This window comes from Phocoena sinus, chromosome 13 (genome assembly GCF_008692025.1).
Source record: "Phocoena sinus isolate mPhoSin1 chromosome 13, mPhoSin1.pri, whole genome shotgun sequence".
NCBI lineage: Eukaryota > Metazoa > Chordata > Mammalia > Artiodactyla > Phocoenidae > Phocoena > Phocoena sinus.
This window is the reverse complement of record NC_045775.1, coordinates 31,715,398-31,727,400: the sequence shown is the minus strand read 5'-3', so window position 1 is coordinate 31,727,400 and position 12,003 is coordinate 31,715,398. Positions and strand designations below refer to the sequence as shown.

The window sequence follows — 12,003 nt, the reverse complement described above, 5'->3', positions numbered from 1 at the left end:
TAAACGCTAGAGGAGAACTATGTGTTCAATGCCGTGGAGTCGCGAAGAAGGTTACACCTATCTTCCTGGACAGCCTTGGAAGGCTGCTCCAAGAAGGTAACTTTTGCATTAAGTCCTCATTGTGCATCTGGCAGTATATTGTAGAACTAGATAGCGCTTTAAGTACACTATATTCTAATGAAAATAAAATTCATTTAAAATGTTAACTATTCCCCCTTAATCATTAAAACGGTGCTTGAAATACAGTGGGGAGAAAACGAAACTGTACTTTCCGTGGTTGTTGGAAATCATTTTTTTTCCTCAAGAAGGCATTTCAGTTAAGCACATAGATTGTTAGTTCCTTTAAATTTCAGTTCTTAACTCTACAACCTGCAGCGTTCAGTGGAAATGTTTAAATAGTTGAAGAACTGCCTTAATAATATTCGTTTGAAGTTTTGCTACTTAACTCTTTAAAAAAATATTTAAAGTCCTTAAATTTAGTTTATAGTCTTCTGCAATTTCACATGTATAATTCACTTTGAAAGACCACCTTCTTTTTAACCTTTAAAAAATTATTACCTGCATGAAGCAGTAGTAGAAATATGTGAATGTGTATATATACATAATTATTGCAGATTTTATATACAAAGTCAAACCAAGATTTTTGTTGCTTGTTCTCTTCTGTAATCATTTTTGCTTCATTATAGCTTGAGCATAAATACTTTTTTCAGCTTTTTTCATTCCAAAAACTGATTTTTACAAATGTTAATTACAGTAGCAGTAACCATAAATGAAACTTGCATATGGTGTTCAAACAAGTTCCCAGGAAAATTTTGGTAACTTAAATAATAAAATACATAAATTAAGACTACAAACTTCTGAAATCTTTTATTGCTGAAAGTCCTACCTTGCTTTCTTTTTAAGAACATATAGCAATACAGATTTATTTGAAGTCTGGGGTTTCTGTTTTAAAGACAATATGCGTTAGTGTATCATGATTTGTGATACACTACTATTTTGCTGAATATTTTATTCTGTACTATTAGGATCTACAACTAGAATATGGACAAGGACACCAAAGTAGTTACTTTTTAGGTGCAAACAAGTAAGTAAAATTCTTTTAAAATTAAATTTAAATTTAAGAATACTTAAGTTGCCTTAAAATATGTTATATATTAATTGTATTTTAAATATTTCCAGTAGTAAATTGTACTAGTCTGATAGATATATTTTATAATATGCTTTTAACTTTTCTTTAGTACTACCTTGCTAATCATCTACTCAATAATTGTCATAATGGGGAGAGTCCCCTTAAATTTTTTGTATCAAGCTACTTTGTAGACCTTACCTGTTAGAGAAAGTAAGTACATTCCAACTAAAGATGAGTATATGTTTCAGCAATTTATTTCTTTTATTTGCAAAGTTGACCTGTTTATTACTTACAAAACTTGCTTTGGTACATCTCCCAGATGTGTTGGCCTATGAAGACAGATGGAAATATTCACACTCTTTAAAAATCTTTGTCTTAACTTTTTAGCTGTTAAGAGTCTTTTAAAAAGTAGATAGCCATTAAAATATGTCTCAAGGTTTAAAAGTTATTTATTTTATGCAAGAAATAAATCCAACGGTTGTTTAAGGTCTGCAGTATACCAGGCACTGTCTAGGTGGTGCAGCACGGTGGTGAAAAGGCAGCTTACAAGGTGTAACAATTTAAGATGTTCGTAGGCCTGAATTAGCAAGATATGGGGACAGGACTCAGCTCTTCCCCGTAGAGTCTCATTTCCTGAGTTCATGGATGAACTATCATTATAAAAGCTAATTTATAGGGAAATATTTAAATTGCCAGAATCTCCCAGCTATGTAGATATTATTTCAATAATCAGAACTACTTAAAATTTCCAAATATAATTTCAGTGACATTAGAGGTTTGAGACATATTATATACCCATATTTTAGTTAAAATATGTTAATATGTTAAGCAGTGACTAAAAGACAAGCAACTCAGATTTAGAGATAATAATGCAAAATCATGTTTCTTTTTTTATAAACGAAATGTTTAAATGCTCTTTTCTTAACCCAGACACAGCATTGAATGACAAGCTAGAGAAATGCATTAGTTTTGATTTTGCTGAGCTTCAGTTAAATAACATGAAGTTTTTGTTTTTGTTTTAAACCTTATGTTTCCTAAAATGGAAAATAAGTCTAAAATTTCCCTGGTTGAAAAATGAAATTTTATCAAAATAGTAACATTTGCTGTTTATAGTTTGTCTTGATTTGTTGATGGGCAACAAAGGAAAGTTTGTCTCATAATGGGTTAGCAAATAAATTCTGACGTGTTTTTGTGTTATTTTGTCTAAATTTCAGGTCACTAGTTTTAAGGATCTTGTTAGCAAATTTTGATGTATTTTTAAGAGATTGTATAATTTTGAAAAATATTTCATTTACTTTGGTTTATTTTAAATATATTTTTATATTATATACTTGCAAAAATACCCCCAAAATGGCCTATCATTAAATGCTTTTCTAGATTCCTTAGTCCCCATTGTCTGATTTTTTGATTGTTAGACATTTTCATATTATATAGTTACTTTGGCTAGGTAAATGTTAATAATTTCCCCAACCTTCATTTTTTGATTAATTGGATCCCTGCTTAAGGAACTTTATTCTATATAACGAATCACTGGCAAGGTAGGTTGCCCCAAAGTTTGCCCTTTGGCTGTGTTTCGTGTACAGGTATATACATACATGTGACATGAGCATGGATGTAGCACTTCTCTTACTGTACTGCTATGTCTGCTTTATTCTTGTGACTAGGCAGTGTTTTAAAACTCACAGGATTTCCTGCTTTCTCCATAGGTGATCAGGCAGACAGATTTCCATTTATGGGTTTCTGCCTATTCCAGACCACGCAGGAACTAAGTTTGTTTGTTTTTTTTAACAGAATGCATATGTGTTTTGACTTACTGGGTTGTTTTCTTTTGAATTGTTATTATTGGGGTCAACTTTTCTGACTATTTAAACCAACAAAATACTATTTTTAAAAGAAAACTCTAAATTATTTCTGATTTTGTTTTTAATGTAGAGCAAAAGTTCTAAAAATAAATTCTCTTCTAAAGATTTAAATAATAATGAAAAGAAATTCCTGGCATAATTAAGTATAGTAGTAGTAAATGCCAGATCCAGAGTCAGAACTGTCTCTTGCTATAAACTGTGTAACTAGTAGAAATTTACCTCAATTTTCTCTAATAAATGGGGATTATAATAGTACCTGCCTCATAGTATGCTAAGGGTGAAGTGGAATAACCATTGTAAAGCATTTAGCACATTTAGGGTTTAATACACATTAGTTGCCCTTATTTGTAGTGTTTACTCAGTAAATGTTGATTGTAAGAGCAAGTGAATATGAGAGAATAAAATTGCTTTTTGGTTTTAAAGAAATAGGGAAGTTTTTTGGTTTGTTCTCAAATCTAATCAGGGCAGTACTTACAGATTGTTTTGAGTCAGTTAGGCAATTTTGAATGGTTCTAGTAACCAGCAGCTAATTCAAAGATGCCAAATACTTTGGTGGTGGTTTTTGACTTCTCTCCCTATCAGTTTCTTCACTTTATCAGTTAAATCTATGATCTATGTTTTTCCATTTTTAACCTCTTCATCCAGATTTTCTGGTCATTTTCAGTTGACTTAGTAGTTCAATATGAGGGCATCATATTTGTTTTGTTTTATTCGTTACTTTCTCAGAATTCCATAATAGAGGAATCCAAGTAGACCAGTGAATAGTGACATTATTTATTATGTCACATCCAGTATTGGTGATTAAATCAGTATCACATTTTTCTCCAATGCTCTCAAGATACGGTATAAATGAACCTTTATGCAAATTAGCCATATTTCATTTTCTCTTTTATAAAGGCTGAAAAGCAAATCATACTTTCTACTTTTCATTAAGACTTCATGAATTCTGTAACTTTATTAACAAAATATCTTAACACATAGTAGGAAATTTACAAGTAAATGAATTTAAAAATATACATATGAGTCCCTAGCCTTAGGATATCTGCTTTTTCATGTTCTCTTATTCTTACAGAACGTATACCTCCAGGAAGATAATGTTTTAAAAAGTGGAATGGCATATAAGTCCAATTAAATATGGTAAACTGAAAATAAACTACATTTAAATTCCCCTCTTGATTATTTTCAAATGCTGATATTCTCTATTGGAAAAAGAAATGGCTCAAAAAATATTGTCACATGCTTAAGAAAAAGTTTGTTTTCACATCTTCTAAGATGATGTGAAAGCCCACTGTACAGTTCAGAGATATTACATTTAATTTGGTAAAATAATTTAAAGCAGTGCTTCCGAAATTTTTAGTCTCAGGATCCCTTTATGGTCTTAAAAATTATTAAGGATTCCAATGAGCTTTTGTTTATATCACTTATAAATATCAATATTTATAGTATTGGAAATTTAAACTGAAAACTTTTCAAAATATTTATTTATTTCAAATAGTAATATACTCATTCCATGTTACCATAAAAAAAATTTTGTGTGTATTAAAAAATTCCTTATCTTTAAGAAGCAATTCAGGGACTTCCCTGGTGATCCAGTGGTTAAGACTTCACCTTCCAATGCAGGGGGTGTGGGTTCGATCCCTGGTCAGGAGCTAAGATCTCACATGCCTCGTTGCCAAAAAACCAAAACATAAAACAGAAGCAGTATTGTAACAAATTCAATGAAGACTTTAAAAATGGTCCACATCAAAAAAAGTCTTTAAAAAAAAAAAAGAACCAATTCAAATGCCACCTCTTAATGGTACCCTCTTTGCAACACCACTTTGTTCCTCTCATGAGACTTAGAAGCAGCTTTATATATGTCAGTATAATACAGCAAACGTTTTGTTGAGGACCACAAATAACATTTTTTATGAAGAATAGCTGTTTTTTTCCTGAAACAAAATAATATTAGTAAGAAAGGTGACATTGTTTTATATTCTTTGCAGATCTCCTTAACGTCTGGCTTAATAGAAGACAGCTGGATTCTCATATCTGTTACTAATCTATTATGATATCATACATCTCATAGTCTCCAGAAAACTCCAGAGTTTCATTCTCAATGAAATAGTAAGAGTGAAAAAAGAAAGAAAAAGAGTGAATTAAGAGTTAAAAAAAAAAAGTGCTTTAGATTATGAAAATAGTTTTTTTACCTTGCAGACCTCTTACCGGAGCCTAAAGGACCCCCAGGATCCCCAGACCGCGCTTTGAGAATTGCTGTTTAGAGAAATGTTGCTTAGTTGATAATAATAAGGAAAACACTAATTGAGTACTTACTGTGCTCTGAAATACTATTCAAAGAAATAATTAATTGTATCTGCAGATAAACATTTTGACATAGGTACTATTGTAATTCCCACTTTGCTTAGGAAAATCAGAGTAACTTATCGAAGGCCACATAGCTTACAGTGGCAGAGGCAGGATTCAGATTCAGGCTGTCTTTGCTTCACAACCTGTCATCATTTTGCTATACTGCCTCTAGGTAGAAGTCCTGTCTTCTTAGAGCTAGTCCTTGAAAAGCTTTGTGAATAGGTAATACATTTGACTGAAGTACCTTAAGTTTTTTATCTGCAAAATAGGATTTGCAATTAGTTTATGGTTTTCCTATGTCATTTACAAGTCCAGATTTAAAACTTTGTCACTTTTTAATACTTAAATTGTTATTAAACTATCCTAATTAAAACATTTGATGGCTAAAGTCTATTCTATTAATTATTTATACCAGCTAATCATACCTTTCAGTTTCTCTGGTTTTATGCTTTGATAATTCTGAGGGCAGTTTTTTCCACTATATATAGGAAGGGCAAATGATTAGAAGGTACTACCTTACAACTTTTGAGGAGAGTAAATTTTCTGCTGAATCACTTTTACCACAGTAATCTGTCAGTAACCGTATTTCTGTCTCGTTAGCTTTAAGAAGGCTATTGAGTTTCTGATGCTTGAAGAGTATAACATAGGAGGTATGTTGCATGAACTTGCAGTGAAAAGAAGTAAGGGAACTTCAGGAATGCCATGAGTTCTCTCTTACATTCCTGAATATCAGAGTTTTATAAATTGCTCCTAATGATAAAATCCTCGCACCTGGTCTGATACAGGCTTAGTCTCCCAAAAGTGTAAATGTGTTTGCCAGTACACCACTGGAGAACAGGTACCTCAGGTAAGTGAGTGTCTTTTGTGAAAGCAAAGTGCTACTACATTCATGTATTCACATCACATGCATGCATGCTTTTGCAGAGATCCAACACGTTGAGTTTCATTTTGTAGGATTGCCTGAGAGCATGATGTTTTTTTAAAGTGTGTCACCTTTCTTACATTAAGAAAAAGAAAATATAATTTCAGGTGTCAGGTAAAATATTCCAGGTAAAATTTAAATCCTGGAAACCCCTGACTGTGACCCTGCAATTATTGTTTTGTCAGTCCCAGTTGTGACATTTCATGGTGGGTTGTCCTTTGTCTGAATTGGTATTTTTCAATAAACACTTGGATTTATTTTGTTCATTTAAAATACATGTATAAAGACATTAGCAACAGAAAATAGATACCTCATTAAATATAACCTGATGTTTTATGGTATAGCGATGATCGTTACAGCAAGTTTTTAGTGAATAGTAAAAAAGTGTTTTAAATTTATAGATAAGGTTAAAGTGATGAAAAATTGTACTTAGTATTTCTTTGCTTTATTCACATTATTTTTAATTTTTATTTTTCTCCTAAGGAGTCTTCTGAAGTCTGTTGAAGAAGAATTACATCAGCGGTAACTTTAATTTTTAATTAAGCTTGAAATACTTTGTTACAGATGAGTAAAGTCTCTTTACCCCCTTCTCTGTCATGTAGCCTAAGATTGTGTTGTTGTTGTTGTTTTAATATCCTGAATCCTGTAAAGACATAGAAATAAAATTCTGTCCTACAGTAGCCCTTCCTGCATTTTCTAAAATTTCTTCTTAAGCTGTTTTGGTGGTAAAGTCCATTTGGTAACAGTGGAATTATCCTTCTTTATCCTTAGAGGGCATGTGGCACATTTAGAAGATGATGAAGGGGATGATGATGAATCTAAACAGTAAGTTCTGTTTCCATTTTTGGTAAAAGAAAAAGTGTCATTTGACCTGATTTAGTAAATCTGGCAGCTTAATATTGAAGTAATTTTAATATCATTAATAATATAGTATCATGGGTTGTACCACAGTTTCTTTCCTTTTCTCTGTTCTAATTGTATTAGTCGGTTCGGGCATCCTTAACAAAATACCATAGACTGGTATTTATTTCTCATGGTCTGGAGGCTGGGCTGCTGGACAGTTTAGTTCCTGGTGAGAGCTCTCTTCCAGGCTTGCAGGTGGCTGCCTTCTCAGTATGTCCTCAGATGGACTTTGCTCAGTGTGTGCATGCAAAGAGAGAAATCTCTCTCCCTCTTTTTATAAGGCCACCAGTCCTATCTGATTAGGACCTCATTATTATGACCTCAGTTAACCTTAATTACCTCCCAGAAGCACTATCTCCAAATACAATCACATTTCACTGTAAGCAGTCAGAAAGAACCACGCCTCTCCTTCAGCACTTTGCTTAGAAATCTCCTCAGCTAACTATCCGATTTCATCCCTTGCAGATTTTCCTTCCACAAAACACGAGAACATGAACACAATTCATCCAGGTTCTCTGCCACTTTATAACAATGATTACCTTTCCTCCAGTTTCCAATAACTCATTCATCATTTCCATCTTGAGACCTCACCAGAATGGCCTTTAATGTCCATTAAAGGACATTCTGTTAATGACTATTTGTGTATTCTCTAAGAAGATGAAAGCTTTCTCACCGGCTCTCCTCTTTTCTCATTGACCTCTTGCTCTTAACGTCTGTACTTCTAGCATGTACCCCCAAACTCTTCCAGCCTTTACCTATTACCCAGTTCCATAACTGCTTCCACATTTTTATGGATTTATTACAATAGCACCCCACTTCTTAGTACCAAAATATGTCTTAGCTCAGGCTGCCATAACAAAATATCATGGACTGAGTGGCTTGAATAACAGAGATTTGTCACAGTTCTGGAGGCTGGGATGTCCAAGATAAGGTGCCCGCAGATTTAGTTCCTGGTGAGGGCCCTCATCCTGGCTTGTAGACAGCTGGCTTCTTGCTGTGTCTTCACATGGCCTTTTCTCAGTCTGTGCACAGAGAGACAGAGAGAGATCGAGATCGAGATCTCTTCCTCTTCCTATAAAGCCACCAATTCTGTTGGATTAGCTCCCCACCCATATGATCTCATTTAGCCTCAGTTACCTCCTAGAAGCCCTGTGTCCAAATACAAGCACATTGGAGGTTAGGGTTTCAACCTACAAATTTTGAGTAGACACAATTCAGTCCATAGCACGAGTTGATAAAAAAAGAACTTTGAAAAAAATTTACAAAGACAGTAAACATATCCTGTAGTTTAATGTTATAAATTAGTCAGTAATAGCTGTAATTATTACTGTAGCTACAAAGAGTCTTACTATATAGTTGATTAAATTTCATCTGATATGTTTCAAATAAATAATTTGGATATAAATGTATTTTTGAGGGGAGAATATTTTCACTTACGTAATTATTAATATTTAGTCCTTTTAGTTTTGGGGGTTTTGTTGTTTGTTTTTTGTTTGTTTTTAAAGAAAGATGCAGTTTCATGGTAGAGTGACAGAAACACCTGAGAAGCAGCTGGGGCATTGATTTTCCTTTCTACCTCACCACTCGGTGACCTTGAATCAGGTCACTTAACCTCTCTGAGCCTCAGTCTCCTCATCTGAGAGTATATGCTCCATAATCTTTTAATTTTTAGTACTTCTAAAACTCCAGTTCTGAGTTGTAATGAATTTTAGCTTCAACCAAATAAATTCTGCCAGTAATTTCATAGAGTATGTATATAGCTTTTGATGAGCTTCATCAGAGATATTCCATATCTAACAGTAGTAAAAATGAAGCTTACACTGTAATATATTTTTATATCATTTTGCTATTTTTCCTTAAACCAACTGTTGCTTGTGTTTTTCTATTATTTACCTTTCAATTGATATAAATTGGAATTGTGGCTATCTTTTCCAGTTTTAATTACTAAAATAATATTTGAAAACAAGAAAGCATATCTAGGGCTTCCCTGGTGGCGCAGTGGTTGAGAGTCCGCCTGCGGATGCAGGGGACACAGGTTCGTGCCCCGGTCCGGGAAGATCCCACATGCCACAGAGCAGCTGGGCCCGTGAGCCATGGCCGCTGAGCCTGTGCATCCAGAGCCTGTGCTCCGCAATGGGAGAGGCCACAACAGTGAGAGGCCTGCGTACCGCAAAAAAAAAAAAAAGGAAAGCATATCTACTCAGTTACTTTTGAATAATACTTCATTTAGCATAACTTGAACATTTCACAAAGTATTTTGAAAATCACTCATAACCTTAGAAAAAGAAACTTGTTTATACAAAATTTTCTTCCGTATCTTTAAAAATATAATCATATTTTAGTAATGATTTGTTTGTAAAATGACGAGTTCTGATTCTAAGTGTTTATGTTTTTATAGTTCAACCATGAAAGCAAAAGTTCCACCTCCTTTGCCACCAAAGGTAAGCAGATTTGTTTCTCGGTTTGAATTGTGTATGTGTGTCTGCCACTTTAATACTGTATTAATACTTACTCTGTGGCTTATTTAAACTTGGGATCCACAAAGAAAAGTCATGAAGAAGTTACTAACCATGATATAAGTAGACAATTGTGATTGTTTTTGTTTGTCTTTTTTAAATCATCCAACTTGTCATTTGGTGTTTATTCTAAATAATAAGTTCCAGAAATTTGTACATGAAAATGATTAAATTAATGGATTAGTATTTCACTTGGGTTAGAAAACTCATACTTTTAATAAGATTTTCTTCTTCAAAATCTATAATCTACTAGTAACTGATTAAGTTCATATGCATAGCAAATTCTAATTATAAAATGAACTGTTTATAAAATGAGTTGTAAGGTTTGAAATCAATTATAAATTGATTTATAAATGAGAATTGGAGTCTGACCAGTCTAGATATCCAGTGTATTACTATATTTTGTTTTTATTTTACTTTTAAGAAAATCACGATTCACCCAGGTAAATAGGACTGTTCTTGCTTGTTCAGTTTTACATTAGCAGAAATACAGAGGTCTGAATTTCAAAGAGATAAGTGCTGAGCAGTCTTCCTAATAAGGGACACATTATAAGAATTTATAAATTCTCCAAACCTTCAGCTGACTGAAGGTTTTTCCATTGTCTGCACAGAGTTCCCCAGGTATCCCATATTGCTGAATTAGTATTCTCTCATTTGATAAAATTTTAATTGGTATCTTCTTCTGCCCCCTGTCTGAAAGATTAAGCATTAACATAAAAGATAATGAGTCACCTTAAAGAGACAGTTTAGATTAGCCTTGCAAGGAGCTGAACTTTGATTAGCCTGAATGTTTAAAATAAAAGGAGACTCATTTAAATTGGGGATCGTAAAGACCAGAATATTTTTATTTGGCAAGTCTAAGTGGGTAGGCTTGTGAGGAATTAATAGAAACAGGTCTTTTTTTTTTTCCTGAGAAAATATTTTAGGTGTACATTTTTAGGATATATATTAAGATTACCTGAACCAGATAGTTGAATGATCCAATAAGAGTTGAAACTCAACTAGTAAACACAGTTTGCAAGCCTCTGATACATAATAATATTTACTTCAGGGCAGATATTCAGTATTTTTCATGTTTAATGAAACATGAATAATTTCATGTTTAATCATTGGTCTCCTTTTCTGTATTATTTCAGCCTAAGTCCGTATTCATACCACAGGAAACTCATTCTACTGAGGATGATAATCAAGGGACAATCAAGAGATGTCCCACATCAGAGAGCCCAGCAAAGCCCTCCCAAGTTCCACCTAGGCCACCACCTCCCAGGTTACCTCCACAGAAGCCTGTTGCTTTAGGTAATGGGGGAAGAGAAGGTGAAATAAGAATGTTGCCAGGTTTTCATAATGTGTGAAAAAAATGGAGGGACTCCTTTTAAGAGATTATTTGAAATTCCTTTGCGGAAGGGAGAGGGAAGGCAATGGCTCTAGAGATGTTTTCTGCTTTTTGCCTCATAGTTTGAAGTGTTTTTATGACAGGATTACCTATGACCCAGTCTGGGATATTTTGCCTTTTCTTTCTCATTTCATATCTAGCCTTCCCTCTTTTGGAGAATCGTTTGTACCCAATTCGTTATATATCTAGAGCGTGGCAACAAAAGAAATTAAACTCTGAACAAACAAGGAAAATGTGTTTGGTCCTAGGCTACTTCTGTTTTAGAAAAAGAAGAGGATACCTTGCTTGACTCCTTTATTTTATTTCATTTAACCATTTTTAGAAAAATGATTGTCAGTATTTGCTAGGTATTTGCCTCCAAAGTAATACTAGAAGGTACTGTTTTAGTACTGTAAAGTGTCTTGTGTGTTATGCAAAAGAAGCAATTAAGAAAAGAGCAACTAATGTTTCTTGGATAACAGACTATAAATCGCCCCTTTCCTGAAAGTAGTTATGTATTCAGTATTTCTTTTCTTTTTAACACAAATATATGTACTTAGATACAGCCTGAATTTAATTTGCATATGTGAAAGAAATAGAGATAAAAGTAGAAGAACATATATATAAAAGACTTTTTACAGTAGTAAATATTCTGATAGGGTAATCCCAGATGAAGGCTGAAACTGTCTCAGAGATAATATTTTTTGTTTCCTACTTGATAATTTCCTGAATGAAAATTTTCATAAAAATTAATCCTTTTCTAATATATTTAAATATATCTTACTGAAGGAAATGGAGTGAGCTCCTTCCAGTTAAATGGTGAACGAGACGGTTCATTATATCAACAACAGAATGACCACAGAGGCACAAACCTTGCGAGGAAAGAAAAGAAAGATGTACCAGTAGGTATTTATATTCATAAGCTCTACTTATATGTGTTTCCTTTTTCACTA

General features: G+C 33.3%; 1 protein-coding gene across 3 annotated transcripts in view; it reads left to right on the top strand.

The window, feature by feature from the left end:
• Window positions 1-12,003, top strand: part of MAP4K3 (mitogen-activated protein kinase kinase kinase kinase 3) — a 190,270-nt gene that overhangs the window by 148,848 nt on the left and 29,419 nt on the right. For all 3 annotated transcript variants that reach the window (XM_032652732.1, XM_032652733.1, XM_032652734.1), the window contains 6 exons: window positions 1,026-1,084; window positions 6,743-6,781; window positions 7,031-7,084; window positions 9,561-9,603; window positions 10,815-10,974; window positions 11,840-11,952. In XM_032652732.1, coding sequence (XP_032508623.1) covers window positions 1,026-1,084; window positions 6,743-6,781; window positions 7,031-7,084; window positions 9,561-9,603; window positions 10,815-10,974; window positions 11,840-11,952 — 468 coding nt within the window. The remainder of the gene's footprint in view (window positions 1-1,025; window positions 1,085-6,742; window positions 6,782-7,030; window positions 7,085-9,560; window positions 9,604-10,814; window positions 10,975-11,839; window positions 11,953-12,003) is intronic.